Genomic DNA, 18,798 nt, shown 5'->3' on the forward strand with positions numbered 1-18,798 from the left:
TGAAGCAAGGCCAGTTCCAATCTGAATACTTTGTTGTCTTATTGTTGTAAGATTGCTCCCAGGATTCCCAGGTTGGAGTTTCATTACTTAAATTTGAAAATATACAATACAATCATAATCTCTGACTTTACACTAAGAATAATAGCAGGCAGCATCCATGTCTATGTAGGTAAATTATTTGTATCCTTGGAAATGTCATTATTCAAAGTGCTTTGGAAGCTTAGTTTTAAGATTGAAAATAGATATGCCTATTATATCCAGAGGTCTACTGGGTGCTGTAGATACCCACAATTAGATTGTAGAATTGGAACTGAAGCATTAAGAAGAGGTGGAGAAGCTTCTGAGAACCCAAAGTTCTTACAGAGCCAATAGCTCTCAGATATGATCCATTACTTATTCGTGGCTGAAGATATCTGGTAATCCCATCCAAAGCAAGGCATCACTCGGATCCTGGCATCAAGACCTACCTTACTAGCCATGACATGGTGACCTGGCTCTGAGCCCACCTTCCCACCATTCATGAATTTATACCCATTCTCCTGGTGCCCTTCACCACTTGGGTGGCTAACTGGGCGTTAACTCAAAAACTCCAAGACACATTACATTTTATCCCCTTTCCATCAAGTAGAAGACTGCTCCTCCCTTCCCCTTTCTATCTTATTGAGTACTAGGCAGAGTCGGTGGCAGGGCATCAAGGCATGCAGCTTGTTGAGGACACTGGAGAAGCAGTCTATGAAGGTCCTGCGGACAGCAGTGGAGGAGAAGTAGAAGATGATGGGATCCAATGTGGCATTGAAGGTACTGAGCAGTAGTGTGTAGACCCTCCAGTCAGGGCTTTTGTTCTGTATGTACCCCACAACATGTGACATGTTGTAGGGGAAGAAACAGATAATGAAGTTGCAGAGAGTGGCCACAGCCAGTCCAATGGCCCTCTGCTTCTTCTGGGCCTGGATGTTGGGTAGAAACATCAAGATCTTCACAAAGTTGATGTAGCAGAAGAGGGTGATGATAAAAGGAACTACAAATAGCACAAGGCACATCTCTTAGCCTGACAGGGAGTAGGATGTTGAGTTGTTTTTCGCTGAAGACCTCATAACACTTTGAGATATTGCTGGTGGTGTTGGGGTTGATATGGCTGGGTACATTGTACTGAACGATGTAGATTGTGCTGCAGTGGATGCAAACAATTAACCAGAAGAAAAAGCTGGCTACAAGAGCATACTCTGGCTTCCAGTTCATCTTATACTTGATGGGGTACGCCACACCCAAGTAGCGCTCCACACTGACAGCCGTGAGGAACAAAGTGCTGATATAGATGCTGCTGTAGTAGCAAAATCCAGTCAGTGGGCAGAGAAACTGAGGCATGGTCCACAGCATCCCAGACGCAGCCTCCTTCATCTTCATTGGAAGGAAAGTCAAGAGCACTAGGTCTGAGACAGTCAGATTGAGCAGAAGGATGTCCACAGGGCTTTGCTTCTGGCGGACTTTTAGCAAGAAGGCATAGAAGGCCAAGAGGTTGGAAGGCAGCCCAGTCAAAAAGGTCAAAATATAGATGGACATGATCGCATTGTCATGAATGCTAGTATTCATTCTGACTCCTGAAGGATGAAAAAGAGGATATACGAGTTAGTATGTAACAAAATAGCATCACCTAAATGCTAGGCAGCAGCATGACTGGATTTCAAGGCGTTAGACAGATTTTTACAAGCTAGCACAGTCTAACACTATTATACACAACACTTAGGGGGTCATTCTCTAAAGGGATCGCACACGAAAAGGGACTTCTCGCACGCAAAAATTCCCTTTTCGCGTACGATCCCTAAATCGGGGCGGAGTCGGCCCCAGAAGAGGAGGAGTTGGGGGCGGCTCCGGGGCCGACGCTGCAGAGACATCGCTGGCAGCGAAAGGTAAAGACCCTTATCACCGCCAGTTTCACCCCGTTACCGCCTGGATTCTCTAAGGTCTGCAACCTTAGAGAATCCAGGCCTTAGTGATCAGTGCATCCCTAAAGCAGGACTGCTGGAAATGGGAAGGGCGTGACAGGGGATAGTCAGCGCTACCCGTGCTGCTTCCTGCTCACTTCCTCTAAGCCTCTGCTGTGTGATCAGCAGGGCTGGTGCTTCCATTAGGCAAACGAGGCGGTCACCTAGAGCGCCAATATTTCAGGGGTGCCAAAATCCCACTAGCACGAGGACCAGAGGGGGAAAGCCAAAGAAGGGAGCACTGTGCTGGAGCTGCCACCAATAGGTAAGCTGAGGATAGGAGATACATGACAGACGGTTTGCCTGGGGTGCCAAATACTCTTGCACTGGCCCTGCTGGATGGATCTGTGCTCTGATCCAGTTTGGTACTTCTAATCTAATCAAAGTAGTAGCAGCAAATATATCACTGGAAATCTCAGCTTGACTGTGCTTGGGTAATGCCTTCCTCTTTTGATCATATTCCTAGGTCTACTTTCTATTTTTTGGGCATAATGAGGACAATTTTCAAACTCTCTGCATTGAGTCAAAGTCCAAGGGTGCTTTTAACCCATGGCAAAAGAGCAAATCAACAGCCATGAAAAATCAAGCAATTTAAAATCAAGTTCTATGCACAATGTTCCACAAGTGAAAATAACCACGTTGAATTCAACATTCTTATGGTTCCATCAGTCTTTTTTTCCCCAATATTTCAAAAGATGCATGGCAGCATAAAAATCCCTTCCATAGGTGAAAAGTAGGTAGTTCATCGTCCTTCCAAAACATCAAAATGAGTTTTTTTGCCAATGTGAGAGCAGTACACAAGAATGTCTTTCGCCGATTGGTAGGATCTGGTTTCTATCGAATAAATGTAAATACACTAATTTTCCTGACCAAACTATAGAGCATCTCTTCCCCTTTTTATTTTAACCATTCTGTGCATTGCTTTGGTAACACATGTAAAATTGTCATAACAATAAAGTTATCTGGATCTGTATCAGCCAGTGCAGGCGTTTAATCAGCCCAAAACTCCCACAGATACTTGATAAAGTGAAGTAACTGAGTCCCTTTCAACTCTTTGTCAAACTATGTCTTGAATACGCAAACCATTGGAAAAAAACCCAAACTGAATCTTATGAGGTTGCTGCCTTCTGCTTCATTACCATGCAGTCCTAGAGCTGAATCTGATACTACTCGGCCAGCTCTGTTTATGCCGCCGTCAGCAGAGCAGAGAAGCGTTTACTCTCTTCTTCAGCTCGGTTAATTCTGAAATCATTAGTTCGTGTTCCGCAATTCCTCAACGCAATTCCCTTCTGCAGTTCCACTTCCTTTTCCATTTATATTGTTCCTTAATAGAATATTGCATGAGGAAGAACGGTAGAAACAGGTCTCTTTGGCCCTGGGAACCAGGAATTCATTAAGCAGACATAGAGGACATGAGTAATTCACAGAATGTAATCTTGAAGAAAGGCCATGTCGGTCCACTTGGATAGGCAGAAATAAGGTCAGCTGTAGATGATACATTTCTACTGGACACCTGTGATGAACTTTCGAAAAGTTTACTCTCTTCTTCAGCTCGGTTAATTCTGAAATCATTAATTCGTGTTCCGCAATTCCTCAGCGCAATTCCCTTCTCCAGTTCCACTTCCTTTTCCATTTATATTGTTCCTTAATAGAAGTGTTACCTCTCCAGAGTCAAAGCAGTCTGGGGATGATGTTTCTGTCGTGATTGGGATATTTTGTTTTGTCCTTTGAAATCAGGAAGTGTTGTTGTAGAATAAAATAGCTCACCTTTCCTGCAAGGGGGGGGGGGGGGGAAAGGAAGGCTCAGTTATGCTAACCTTAGATCATATGATTGTTTTAATTGTTTTCTATATTTATTTCCAGGTTTACTAATTGTCAGACTGTGTTGCCATTGTGGCCAACTCTTCGGTACATCACTTGATTGCCCTAGGTCCCTTACCATCAGGACTAGTAACAGCATTGGGATTTTCCATTCTCTTTCAGTCTCTCCACTGAGCTGACTGTGATTGGATATCCCAGGGGCATAAGACAGAGCTAGAGGTCGACAGTGTGTGGTCATTGTGAGGTAGGTTTTGAGGAATAAGGAGCTATTTTACTTTCTCCCTGCTGAGTTGGGCCCACTAACACACCTTAGTGTTTTTTCTTGCATTTAGAAGAGATGCCTCATTAGTACACTCCCTGTCTGAGAGGGTCTACCTCCCCCTCTTGGAGAGAGACTTTGTAAATTCTGGTCAGCTTTTGGATTAGTTTTTCTTATTCTGGGGAATACCCTGTACTTTTTAGAGGGACATCCTCCCTAATCCTGAAAGCAGGGGTTGGAGACCTGTAAGCAACTCTTCTACTCCCTAGAGGAAGCACTACCCGGCATGAGATATTTTGATATTTTCCCCTTTTTCTTAATGTGGAGGTTTTTTTCCACTCCTCTGCACACTGGTGGAAGGTGATAGAGGGCTGTAAGCAGAACTGGAACATCAGGTTTCTCTCCTTGAGAGGTCAGCTGAGGTTGTAACATCTAAGCCTTGGGAGATTTCCAACTGGATCTCCACCAGTGATGCATTTAGGGTTTCGGCGCCCCCTAGGCACCAATGGTGCTGTTGCTCTTTATCACTCCCCCAGTCTCCGAGGTTGGTCAACAGGGAGCAGAAGATCTAAGGTGCAATCCCCTAGTTTCCTGTGGCAGCTCAGGGATTCTGTTAAGGCAAAAATGTAAATATTCAGAAGCAAATTGACAAACATTTCCCTTTTTTATATTACATTATAAAAATAAAGTAGTTTTACACTATGCTTAGTATAATTGTATATTATTTTTATAGGGTGAAGAAAAGTGATCTCAAGTATCAGTACAGGGAAGAGACAGGGATGGGGAGGGGAAGGGATGGAGATTAGGACTAGGGGGAGGAGAAAGGGGGAGGACTAGGTTTGAGGAAGATTAGGAATCTGTGATGGGTAAGAGGAGGGGGAGAGTGCTGCACCTCCGACCCGTGGACCCCCGCGGGCCGGCTCCCCACTTACTGCATGTTGCCTCGCGGCAGCAGCGGCATCTGTGAAGCCTGCTCAGGCCTGGCTGGCTTTGCTTTGCGGCGCTCCCTCCGCAAGGGAGACACCGCCAACGTCCTCCAGCTCTGCCCCTCTAGGCGCGCGCACATGCTGGGGCTCTGCTTTTAAAGGGACCAGCGCGGGAACCTGCGGCTCCACCCCCGAAGTACTGTTCCTCGCCTTGCAACGAGGTTCTCTCTGTTCCAGAGGGGCTAGTTGCTGTTCCTGGTTCCTGTCTTTGGCTTTTGACTTCAGCTCGTCCACTGGCTTCTGACTTCAGCTTATCCTCTGGCTTCTGACTTCGGCTCGTCCTCTGGCTTCTGCCTTCAGGTTCTGGTCCGTATTTTTTTACTTGCTCTTGGTGTCCTGTTCCGCTTCATCCAGGAGGCCTCGCCTAAGTCCAAGCGGCTCGGGCCCTCGTGGGCTCCTCCTGGGGGGGACCTCAGGCTTCCAGGGGTGAAGTTCCAGTTGGTCTCCTGGCTTCAGCTTCGGTACTCCTCAGGATTCCTGGATTCCTCTTCAAGACTCACCCACAGGAGACCGCACATAAGTCCAAGCGGCCTGGGTCCTCAAGGGCTCCTCCTGGGGGGACTTCAGCTTCCAGTGGTGAAGACTCAACCGGTCTCCTGCTCCGTACTGCCTCCCGGCTTTGACCTCCACTGTAGGTCCTCACACAGTGCGCCATCACCTGTCCAAGCCGGCTCAAGGGTCCACGAAGTCTAAATTCAACAGAGAGAGGAAAGTTCTTGGATTGAGAAAGGAGAGGAGGGATTAGGGAGTGGGTTTCAGAATCTGGAGAGAAGGGAGAGATATGAAGGAAAGAAGGAAGGAAGGGAGGTTCCAGGATCTGGGGGAGACAATCCAAGAGCAAAGGAGGGACGATTTGAATTGCAGTGGGTGGGTAGGAGAGAAGAGAGGTGTCCCTACCATGCTCCAATCCTATTCCTCCTTGCAGGCCCCTCTCTAACACCCCACCCAATATGACATACACACACACACACAAGCACACAATCCCTTCTCCCTCTTCCACAGACCTATGCCCTCTAACCAATCCCCCTCTCATCCTCCAGCCTCTCTTCCCACCCTCCAATGATCTATATTCAGTCCTTCCTAGTCTCCCCAAGATGATCCATCTTTGCTCTGCTGCAGGTTCTCCTGTTCCCTGCATGCTGCCTGGAAGGGAGGTGCTGGTTCAGGAAGGAGAGCGCTGTCTTCTGCTGAGTGAGATTCAGCACAACTGAAAGGCAGCACATCTTCAGCCAGCCCCAGGTTTCTGCTGCCCTAGACACAGGCCTAGAGGGCCTATTGATAAATCCAGGCCTGCCGAACCTTAAGACCTTGCCTTGCCCTAGTGTAAGGGGGAGATGGGGATTGGGGGGACTCTAATTTTATCTAGGTCACTTGATGGTTCGGTTTTTCTTGGGGAGCGTGGGGGAAGAGGGATAGGGATTACCCTATGTTGGGCAGTTGTGAGCAGGGGAATTGAGGAAAGCAGAAGCAATGCTATTGTACCCCATCATTTCGTGATAACAATCAGGTGGACACTTCCACGGGACATCCTGACTTGCATGGCAGCTGCTGCATGACATTTCTCTCATGATTTAATATTGATGGGAAGATAAGAACGTCCCCCCTCAGAAGCTCAGTTCCTCATGTCCCTTCTTATGGAAGTATTTCCTGTTTAAAGGAAAGTGACTACCTAGCTTTGGTTTCCTTTTTGGGCAGAGGAAAGGAATGGAATAAAAGCCCAAGTAGTAAGCGCTCAGACACGTGTCCTGCCATCATAAAACTCCTCGTCTGCCAGCTTCCAGGATGGATTTGTGCAGTCGCATAAACAGCCATTCATTTGGCCTTGCTGCAGCTCAGTGTTGAAAGCTGGCTCTGCTTCTTTTTACATCTGTCTGGTTAAGAGGATAATAAATTGACATGCAGTAGCGAGGACCTTTACACTTGAGGATTTGGTTCCAAGACCTGTCAGTGCCTCTTTATCTCACTTACTGCCGAAGGCCTGCAGCCAGGAAGGTTCAGTGCTCAGAAAGTTAATGTTTGTGCAGGAGGGGGCTGCAGCTGCAGCTGCTGCATTGACCCATCATAGCCCGTGGAACTACAAAGCTAGACGGAAATATCCTGACTGCTCCAGCATCATCCCTCCTCACCCATCTGTGCTGTGGAAGTGGATTCATCGATCACAGCACCGATCAATGAATTTTCCACAGCATCTGGGCTGTAGAATAGAATAGTGCCTTCTTTTATCACAGCACTGATCAGTGCATTACCCATAGTCACAGACCCCAGTTTCTCGTGCACCTCATTTATTTTATTTATTTTATTTATAGGGTTTATATACCGGAGGTTCCTGTATAAAATACATATCACCCCGGTTTACAAGAAACAAGAACTATCGCTTCATTTAGCGGTTTACATTGAACATTGAACATATTAATTAACATTGGACATTGAACATTGAACATAAACATTGAACATTGAACATATTAATTAAATTAACGAATTAGTATATATTGCTGACAGTTAATAAATAATACCTAATAAATAAATAGCGTGGTTATAAGGTTCTAACATGATTGAATATAATATATATGATTATAAAGGTATAAGCTAAATAAATGACCCGATTATTTCAACTGGTCTCTTTGTGAAGTTATATGCTGTGGGATGGGGAGAGAGCGAATAGTCTGAAACATGACTTTCTTCCTGCTTTTAGCTTTCTGGGAATGCTTGTTTAAACAACCAAGTCTTAAGTTTCTTTTTGAATGTAGCGTGGTCAGGTTCAAGGCGGAGGTCTGGAGGTAGCGAGTTCCATAGTGAAGGGCCCGCTGTGGAAAGCGCGCGTTTCCTCAGGGAGGATTTAGCCGGTTGGGTGATTAGTCTGTTCTGATACGCACTTCGCGTCGGTTTCATGGAGGTGTGTAGCTGAATTTGAAAAGTTAAGTTGAGAGGAGCTATGTTGTGTAGTGCCTTGTGTATCATCATTATGGACTTGAATTGGATCCTGTATTTAATCGGAAGCCAGTGGAGGTGATGAAGGATTGGAGTGATGTGGTCTCTTTTTTTGGCGTTTGAGAGGATTCTTGCAGAGGCATTTAGGACCATCTGAAGTGGTTTGGTGGTGCATGCTGGTAGGCCTAGTAGGAGGGAGTTACAGTAGTCCAGTTTGGGAAGTATGATGGCTTGAAGTACCATGCGGAAGTCTCTGTATAGCAGGAGTGGCTTTAGTTTCTTTAAGGTCTGTAGTTTAAAGAAACATTCTTTTGTTGTGTTATTAACGAATTTGTTGAGGCTGAATCCGTTGTCTAAAATGACCCCCAGGTGAATGTCTCATGGGAAGATTCTACGGCAAGAGTTGGAAAGTTCTGTGGTACATTTGTATAGATTTGCATATGAATATAAATTTGTATTTTACTTTATAAAAATAGACATTTTCTGACATTTCTGTGTGAATTTATTTGTGTGGGAGGGGGGTGAGGGACAGTCTTAGTGATCAGTGTTGGGAAAGGAGGAGGGGGGTAGAGGAAAGGGGTAGGGGTGTAAAGATTTGGAGATAGGGGAGGAGATCTAAGAAGAGGAAGATGGAGAAAGGATCCTAGGGAGGAAAGGCTCCTGAACAGAGGGAAGAGAGTGAAGGGGGGATCGAAGAGGGGGAAGGAGAAAGTGTGTGTGTGTGTGTGTGTGTGAGTGTGTGTGCTGCGAGTAACTCACCACGCACCAGCAGGTGTGTCGCGAGTTACTCGCAGCCGGCGGGGCCGAAGAAAAGAAGACCATCGCTGCTAGCCACCGCTGGAGACCAGGCCGGCAGGGGCCAAAGAAATGAAGATCGGTACTGTTAGCCGCCGCCGGAGACCAGGCTGGCGGGCAGAAGATGAGCTGTTCAGCTGGGGGCCTTTGTGTGTGTGTGTGTATTTGAGATCGGAAGGGTGCTTGTGTGTGTGGGTGGTGTGTATATGAGAAAGGAATGGTGCTTCTGTATGTGTGTGTATGGGGTGTGTATGTGAGAAAGAAATGGTGCTTCTGTGAGAGTGGAATGTGAATGTGAGACAGGGAGGGTGCTTCATGTATGTGAGACTGGGAAGGTGCTTCTGTATGTGTGTGGTGTATATGTGAGTCAGGGAGGGTGCTTGTGTGTGTGTCAATGTGCATGTACGAGAGAGAGATGGAGCATGTTTTTGGCTGGCTGAGAGAGCATGTGTGTGATTGAAAGCCTGTGTAAGTAAGAGAGAGTGAGAGCATTGTGTGATTGAGAGAGACTGGCCAGAGAGGTGAAGTGTGTTTATGTGAGAGAGACTGATCAGGGAGATGACTGATATGTGTGTGCTTGTGTGTGTGTGAGAAAGAAAGAGACTGGTTGGGGAGATGGTTGGTGTGTGAGAGACAGAAACTGGTCCTGAGGGTGTGACTGGTGTGTGTGTGTGAGAGAGAAGAGACTGGTTGTGGTCCCTAAGGAAGAGGACCGTGAGGACAGCTTCAGTAGCTACTGCTGCTTCTGGTATGGCCTGCAAGGGAAAGGAGTAGGAGAACTGCTGGAGAGAGTAAGTAAAGGTGGCTTTTTAAGTTCATTTTTCTTGATTAACTATCATTTTAATTATTGAGTAGTATGTGATGTGTCTGCTGTTTTGAAATATTTTATTGGTGTTTGAAGAATGTTCAATAATTTTTAAGAGTTTTTAATTGTTAGATGATGTTCTGTTCATCAGCTGTTTTGAAACATTTTTTCATATAATTTTACAATTATTTCTGTGTGGGAATCTATAACAGCTTGGCTTTTTCCGTTTTCCTAATGGGAGGTGTATTGGTGTTTAGGGCCTGGTTATTCTATTCATCAGCTGTTTTGAAATTATTTTATTAGTATGATTTTAATATTATGATTAATGATTTATATATCTTGATTTTATTGATTGTTTCATGAGGAATGGTGATTTTTGTTTTTCCATTGTGCAATGTAGAGTCTGGCGTGATGCGTTTTACAGTTCAGTTTTTGTCCGCACATTTCTATTTATACTTTATGTGGCTTTATTCTGCATTTTGGTGAGGGTTTGTGTTCTGCATGCAAAGACTGAGATGAAGCATTCTTTTAGCATGTGGTTTCTCTGTAGGGATCTGTAGTAGTTTGGCCTGTTCTGTTTTCCTGATAGGAGATGTATTGATATTTTAGATTCTGGTGTAATATTTGTGGTATTCTTTTTCATAGGTGGGGTTGTTATTCTTTGAGTGTTGGCAGATAGTGCTGTGTTGATACGGGAGGACCATGCTGAAATATATCACAATAGGTGTGATGCCATATGAATTCCAAGATGCAAAGTTTTCTTGTTGGCATCACAACAGTGCATGAAATTATCACAATAACGTAGATATTAATTTTACCCCAGAATGTCACTTTTCATGTAAAATATGTTGTTATAAATGCATAATTTAAAATTGTGTATGGGGAGGTGGGGGGAGGGGGTGCCAGGCTGTAAGGTTTGCCTAGGGTGCCTAATACCCTTGCACCGGCCCTGACAACAATGTAGGGGGGTGTGGTTCAGGTCTACTAAGTGTGCCAGTTCGGTTCTTAGAACTGGGGGGCTTAAGATAAACAGTGGTAGAATGCGCATAAGGGAACCTAACATGGGAGTGAGAAGTCGAGGTGCCCAATTGGCGGATGGCAGAAATCTAAAGGGGCTGAATTCTCCTTATAAAAGGGAAATGCTGTTTAAAGAACTTACCAGATTAAAAGCAACAATAGCTTTTGTCCAGGAGACTCACTTAAGGCGCAGAGGCAGGCGCGCGCATGTTATAAAATCGGGGGTTGGCGCACGCAAGGGGGTGCACAATTATGCACCTTGCGCGCGCCGAGCCGCAAATCGGAGCAGCCTGGAAGGGAACTTCCCTTCCCCCTATCCTGACCTTCCCACCCCTTCCCCTAAACTTTCCTCCCCCTAGCCCTACCCTAACCCCCCCCCCCCCCCCAAATTTTTAATTTACCTTTTGTGCCTGCCTCTGGCGCGTGATCCTAAGCTCAGCGGCAAATGGCTGCTCTGCCTAGGAGCCTCTGACCCCATCCTGCACCGCCCCGCCCCCACCCCTTTAGTAAAGCCCCGGGACTTACACACCGTCTCAGGGCTTTACGCCCGTCGCAAGGCCTTTTGAAAATTCTCCGGATTTACGCGCGTAACCTTTTTAAAATCCGGCCCTAAGGATTTAGTTGCCTGTACGGGCACAACAGATAACAAGATATTGAGCGAATAACCTGGTCAGACCATGCCCCAATATACTGGACGTGGAGATTAAATGATTACCTTTTGAAGGTGAAAGAATATCAAGATTGCTTAGGGGAGGTTATAGAGGACTATTTCAGCCTAAATGAAGGGGACGAGGCGTCATCAATCTCTGTCTGGGAGGGCATGAAGGCTGTAATCCGGGATCATTTAATTAGTCTAGGTGTATACCACAAGAAACAGAAGAGGGCCCGGAGGGAAGCTCTATTGATTGAACTAGGAGGGTTGGAATGTCGATAAACAATATCCGGGGTCCTTCCCAGTTAGGCAGATAAAAAAAAGAGAGGAAGAAATAGCATACAGACTGGATATTTTAAAACAACAATACTATGAATTTGGAGATAAAAGCAGCAGGCTCTTAGTCAGGAAGTTGCAATCCAGGAGGGTTAAGGAATTGATATACCATATTAAGACATCATCCAGAGAAATGCTAACGGACCCAGAAGCCATTTGTGCTCGCTTCCAGCACTTTTACGAGGGACTATATACCCCAGAGACTGAAGCAACCCGGGAAGATATTTCCTCCGATTTAGCAGAGATAGATATGCCCACATTGTCTAAGGGAGACCAATTTCAGTTGGGAAAACCGATATCAGAACTGGAGGTGGATAGTGCCATAAAAGATTTTAAATTAGAGAAATCCCCTGGTCTCGATGGATTTACCCCCCTCTTTTATTAGAACTTTGCTGCGAGGCCCGCTGGCGAATATGTTTAATATGATCAGGGAGGGGGGGAACAACTCTTACCATTTGGGAACGTAGCGGGTATTACTATATTACCTAAGCCGGGGAAGGACCCAACGAGTTGTGCCTCCTATAGACCTATCTCGCTTATAAATATCGACCTGAAAATTTTGGCTAAAATCCTGGATTTCCGTTTGTGAGGAACGATATGTAGACTCATTCATGTTGACCAAGCGAGGTTTATGCCGGGCCGGACGACAGTAGATAATATAAGGAAATTGAGTAACCTGATCCATATAGCCAAAACTAAGGGCGAGCCAGCAATATTTTTCACCATCGACGCAGAAAAGGCCTTCGTCCGCGTGTATTGGCCCTTTTTGTTTGCAGTACTGGAAAAGGTGGGCTTAGGGGGTACCTTCTCCACCTGGGTGCAGGAGCTATACAGGGACCCTCTAGCATGTTTAAAGATTAACCATAGCTATACGGCTATAAGTTTGGAACCCCTGGCAACGGTAATAAGACAAGCAGCAGATGTGTATGGGATTACAGCTAGCTTACAGCGATATAAGGTTTCACTATATGCCGATGACATCATTTTTTCATTGTCTAGGCCTATGATCTCGCTGCCAGCAGTGATAACAAAGTTAGAACAATTTGGAAGCCTATCTGGCTTGCGGATTAATCCGGACAAATCGGAGACCCTCCCAGTTAAATTCCCTGCGGATCTGATAAGAGAGGGCAAGAGGAGATTCCCGTTTCACTGGACAGTGGGCCCCATTAGGTATTTAGGAGTAAATCTGGGTTTGAATTTTGATTCTCTGGTGCAACAGAATTACCGGCCCCTGGTGTGATCGCTGATTGGGGACCTTGAACGGTGGGAGAGGCTGCAGTCATCTTGGTTTGGTGGGATCTCTGCGATTAAAATGAACCTGTTGCCTAAAATTGGATACCTATTTCAGGTGTTGCCTTGCTTGCTCCCGAACCATGAGCTGAAACCTCTACAACGGAAATTGTTTTCCTTTATCTGGCACAGGCGTCCCCATGGGTTTCAAGACAGGTTTTGTACAGGTCTACGTGTGAGGGAGGGCTAGGGTTACCGTCCCTATTGCATTATTATGTAGCCTCTCAGCTTAAGAGTGTAATAGACTGCCATGATCTGGATCTGGGTTCCATTAAGCAGTGGGTTGGAATTAAACAGGCGCTGGCAGGAAGGGTTCCCCTTCATACAATGTTTTGGCCAAGAAATTTCACACCTCGAGAATTTGCTTTATTCCCCCCCTGGATTACAGACCACACTTACGATTTGGAAAAGGTGGAAGTCAACTTTCATAGGCTCAAAATCGTACTTAGCCCTATCTTCCATTAGGTATTTAAGGGAATTTTCAATAGGGTTAAACAACACTACTTTCTGGAGATGGGAAGCTAGTGGCCTTGCAAGCTGGGGGCAGTTGTGGACCAATGGGATCATCCCCTTCTCAGAGTTACAGAAGACCTTTGGTCTACCTAATGTGGATTTTCTAGCCTATGCCCAAGTATGGCATTTTCTACTTACAATGGAGTTCAACAGGACCTGCAACAAGGGCACTCAGTTTTTTAGGGCTATTGTATTCTAGCTAGCAAATTACGGAATAGTATATCTAAGGCATGTCAATTGCTTATCTCCGGGAAGTCTGCTGCAGCAACCCATTTGGCGGCATGGGAAACGGGTATGAGGGCCCCGTGCATGAGGGAACAATGGGATGAGTGTTTTTGGGCATTAGGGAAGTTCTCCATGTCAGCGGCAATGATGGAGAATCGTTATAAACTCCTTTATCAATGGCATTATTCACCAGCTAGACTGGCTCGTTGGCTCCCAAGGGGCTCCCCCTTATGCTGGAGACAGTGTTCCCGTATAGGCTCATTCATCCATATGTGGTGGCATTGTCCCAAGATACAATCCTTTTGGGGGGAATGTCAGCAGCTTGCAGAGAGGATACTGGGGGTGCGGGTCCCCTTCCGGATGGAAACCTGGCTATTAGGGCTCCCCCACCCAGAACTGGCTGATGAGAGGCAGGCTTTGTTTATACTTATTGCGACAGCAGCTCTCCTGTTGGTAGCCGCACAGTGGAAATCTACTGAAACGCCGAGTAAGTCTCAGCTACTTAATAAATTATGACAAATTCAATATATGGAAAAATTGACAGTCATAAGACGAGATACCCTGCCTACGTTTTATAGAACCTGGACACTGATGATGAAACAGTTAGGTTTAGGGGGGCGGGCTCATGATTACTATTATTCTTGTTGGCATCTCTTTAGGGCTTGGACCCCAATAAAGCAATAAGGCCTAGGGATTGAGGGGCAATAATTCTTGTAACATGCTCTGTGGGATTTAGCTGAGGGTTGGGAGGGGGACGGGGGGGGGGGAAGGGGAGAGAGGGGACTAATGGAGAGGGAAGAGAGCTTATTGGCGGACCTTCGGATCATGTTAGTACCACAGTTTGTATTTTCTCTTCTAGAGTATATTATGGCTGTATCTGAACGCTGCTGTTTATTGTTTGTTCAGCTTCATATTTCTCTCAATAAAAATTGTCAGTAATAATAAAAAAAGATCAACTCTAGGGAAGGGAGTGTGAGACGAAAGAAGTGAGTAAGAAGAGAGGGAGAGACAGCGGGAAGGAAAGAGAGAGCTGGGGACAGAGATAAAGAGGAAGACTGAAGTGGTAAGATGAAGCTGGAGGGGAAGAAGATTCAGGGACGGAAAGGGAGAAGTGGAGAGAAACTCAAAGGAAAACGGGAACATAGAAAGGAGAAATTGGAGAAGAGAATGAAGATGAGAGCAGAAGAGAGAGATAAGCAAGGTAAAAGGAAAGGATGTTGGCAGGTCGCACTGGTCACTCTCTTAATATTTCATTATTTCATTATTTACAGCTGAAATGCTCCGAATATTATTTCAGGGACCGGGACTGGAATTCTCCCCGCTCCGGACTCTTTCAAGTCAGCAGTACAAACCTGACATCTCCTGTGCTAGTAAACAATGAATCCCCTCCAATAGTGGTTTCAGTGAACAAATATTTATACAAAATCGTGTTTAGTAATATAAGTTTTATAGACAGTATGAGTCAGACGTGGCAGGTTAGCAGGAAGTATGTACCGATATATTTAGAGAAGTGACTTCCTGTGAAGAGTTGAATCTTTCCACATTTTGTTACTGCTTAAATCACTCACAACTTGCAGTATGTGTGATATCCTGAAACAAAACAGCTTCTGAGAAGTATGCCTGAACACAGAAGACCAAAATGGAGAAGGAAATTCCCAGAGGCCTCTGCGTGTCTTTGGCCTGCCTGGGCTGAATGGACTCTGAGTGACTTGCAGAATGTCCCTGGATATCTATGGAGGCAAGCTGGCACCAGACAGGTGATGTCTATTCATAGAGTCACCACAGGGGAGCTTCAGGCACTATTCTCAGGAGTTTGTAATCCACACAGTTACAGACGTGTTGATTGTTTTGACCAGCAAGAGTTTACCAGAACAAAGAAAGTCATGGGAAATGGGCTACACATCCTGGGAAGCCAATCAGGATAGTTAGCGATGATTTAATCATGCAGTTGACATCACAACTTATGTAAATGATCCTTTGGGCAGTCATGCAAGTCTCTAGAACCTTCTACCCTGTATTTGAATGTTATCTATAAAACAAGGATCACTTTCTGTATACGATGAGATGCTGGTCAGATTGTAAGATGAAGGGCACCCAGTACCCAGCATCTCCCGAGAACACTTATATTGACTAATAAAAAATATATTATACTTTTTACTGAGTCTAAGTGTTCTTGTGTCCCTGGCCATAAGCACAGAGTAGTAAGCTTAACACGTCTGACCAAAAGACAGTATTGAAAGGCATCAGCATGGGAAACCCTTACCCATTGCCCTCCGATGACATCACAGCTCCCGTGTTTATAAGGCCAGGCCCGTTCCCCTGAACGGTGCCTTGGCAATTGGGTTGTACACTCCGGTGTCTCTAGTTTGCCTTCTGCTTTCCAGTGTCTCCTGTTCCAGTGTCTCCTGTTCCTTCGTCTCTCCATACCTGGTAGTACCCTTCGGACTGATCTCATGGCACTGACCTCTGCCTGTTCTAAGACTACTCCTTGATTGCTGCCTGACTTCACCTTTGCCTGTTCTCCGACTACTCTTTCATTGCTGCCTGTCCTGACCTCTGCCTGAACTCCGACTACTCTTGATCGCTGCCTGGAATTGACCTTTGCCTGACCTGACCACACCCGGATTGACAACTGTTACCAACCCTGCATTGGCTCTGGACTGATACTCTGGTCATGATCCTCACTATACACTCGGACAATCTCTTCTGGCCTCCTGCGACCTCTGGCCTTCCCTGTTTGGCACCGACCGCGCACCCTTGTTCGTGGTGGGCACTCCCTTGAACTTTCTCTCAAGGAGACCCTTGGTTACCCAGACGGTCTGGGTAACCAAGGGCTCAACCTGAGGGAGTCCCGGGTTGCTATTGTTGAAGCTCCAGCTAGCCTCTGTCTCCTCTTATGCTCCGCCTCCTGCTGGCAGGCGCTCTCTGGGTCCGACCAGAGGGCCGAACCAATCCTGCACCAGGCCAAGGGTCCACTCCCAGTGCAACACTATGGTGTGTTATTAGCAAGGCTTTCCGAAATTGGTATTACAGGGACAGTTTTGATTGATTCCATCTTATCTCACTGACCGACTGCAACAAATTAATTACAACTCTATGACTTCTGAATGGCTCCTGGGATCAGGAGGAGGTCCACAAAGATCAGTACTATATCAGCCACTTTATCTAATATCAATGTAAGGCCTGTGTTATAGAATCTACGCAGATGATATCCAATTTTGTTTTCCAATTGCATTTGTCATCACGACTACCTTATTTATTTTATTTACTTATTTATTGAAAATGATTTCTATTCCACCTATAATGGATGCCTGTGCTAGGCAGATTACAGCAATCTAAAATACAATAAAATCTTGTTGTCAAAAATAAAAAAAAGAAGTTAACCTGAACAATCCATACTGCTAATAAAAAAAATTGAATTAACACTGCAACATCAAATACTATCAAAATTTACAAAATAAAAATGTTTTCAATTGCTTGCAAAATTTTAAAACATCATGCAGTGGTCCGATAGCATAGAAAGCTCATTTATGAGTTTCCATTCATCAGGCCGGTTTAATAGAGGATACCAGCAATAACAATTTTCCTTGGGACCACAGATTCCAGGTGTCTATATATCTTTTAAGGAATGTTGCCAAATAGAATGCACCTTCAACCTTTAGGCCTTTAAAAGCAGGCATCAACATTTTGAAATCATCTCGCTTACTGACAGGCAGCCAACGAAGATCAGTTAGCAATGGGGACATATGATCCCATTTATGGCCACCTGAGATTAGACGAGCGGCTGAATTGAAGTGGACAAAAGTTGGAAACAGGAAGGCCAACAAGTAGTGAATTACAATAGTCAATCACTGTAAGCACAGAGGATTGCACAATTGTCCAAAATAATCTTTTTCCAAGACATATCTCAGATGTCTTCCCTATTCCCCAGGCCCAACTCCAGCACCCTCCCACTTCCTACGTCCAAAATGGCACCAGCCTAACCTTCCCACCCATTCAGCCCGAGTGCTTCCTTCTTAGGCTGAGGGTGGCAGTGTGGACTGATAGGAGTCCTTTTATTTCTGCCTGCCTGGCCTCACGTTCTCCGTCAGGTCCATGTGGGTAGAAAGGAGTCGTCCCACTGCTTCCGCTTAGCGTGGGCCCACTGACCTCACTTGCTCCTTGGGGCCTGCGTGGGTGGAAAGGACTCTGCTTCAGCTTTGTGCGTGCTCGCAGGAGGAAGAGAGGTCAGTGGGCCCGAGCTGGTAGAACACTCCTGCTGCTTCCTGCTAACCTGAGAACAATTCTGCATTGGGTGCTCGAGTTGGCCCAATCTGGATTTATTTATTTTTTGGGTACTTGCCAGGTACTTGTGACCTGAATTGGCAACTGTTGGAATCATGATAGGGGACTTGATGGACCTTCGATCTGACTCAATATGGCAACTTCTTATGTTCTTACCCGGAGCTTTTCGGTATTTGCCCGGAGACTTGACAATTCATGTAGAATCCCAAACTCTCCTGGTCAAACCTGGGCACTTCCCAGATATGAGAATAAAACATGCTGGACATTTTATTTCACAGACAACTTCATCAGTTTGGAGCCCAAATTCGTGTGCAGCTTTTTGCATGCACTGAATGAAGATAAGCTGCAGGTGCAGCAATACATTTTGATCCGAGGGGTTTCTATTGACTGGTGATGAGCTGCTGCACTGAAAGGAGACATCCATGTATTAGCAGATCAATAAGCCATCTATTTCTTGTCCTCTCACTGAGTTAAATGGAAAGCGGAATAAACCTGAGGAGAACTAATGCAAAAGCAAAACACTGCAGGGCAGCCGAATGACATTAAACTCAGTTCATGAACCTTCCTGCCTGCTGTCTGCTCACCACCAGCCTGTGTGCAAAGCCATTTCCTTCTAAAAATGACTTGGCACATTTAATATGATTGGCTATGGATGGGGTCAAGGGCTGACCACAGGAGGGTGCGAAGCCCGGGGCAAACACACTGCAGCAGGGTCCTGGAATGGCTGAGGGCCCCAAAGCTGACAGAAAATGATAGTTTTGGGGATGGGACTGCTATGATGGTGTGGGGCTCCCCCAGGGAGGTCACCCCTATTCACCCCCACACACGGGCTGGCCCAGGATGGGTTACATGGGTGGGTGTGCCATCTTAATGCCTATAGTACACTTCCAGTCCTTCATATTGTT

The 18,798-nt window shown here is 45.7% G+C and overlaps 1 protein-coding gene across 1 annotated transcript; it reads right to left on the reverse strand.

Annotated features, from left to right (window-relative positions):
* Positions 1–620: 620 nt before the first annotated feature.
* LOC115075636 (free fatty acid receptor 2-like) lies at positions 621–1,590 on the reverse strand. The gene is given in 2 exon segments (XM_029576209.1): positions 621–1,043; positions 1,045–1,590. Coding segments are annotated over 2 exon segments (969 nt in total).
* Positions 1,591–18,798: the final 17,208 nt, after the last annotated feature.

Source organism: Rhinatrema bivittatum, chromosome 14 (genome assembly GCF_901001135.1).
Source record: "Rhinatrema bivittatum chromosome 14, aRhiBiv1.1, whole genome shotgun sequence".
Classification (NCBI taxonomy): domain Eukaryota; kingdom Metazoa; phylum Chordata; class Amphibia; order Gymnophiona; family Rhinatrematidae; genus Rhinatrema; species Rhinatrema bivittatum.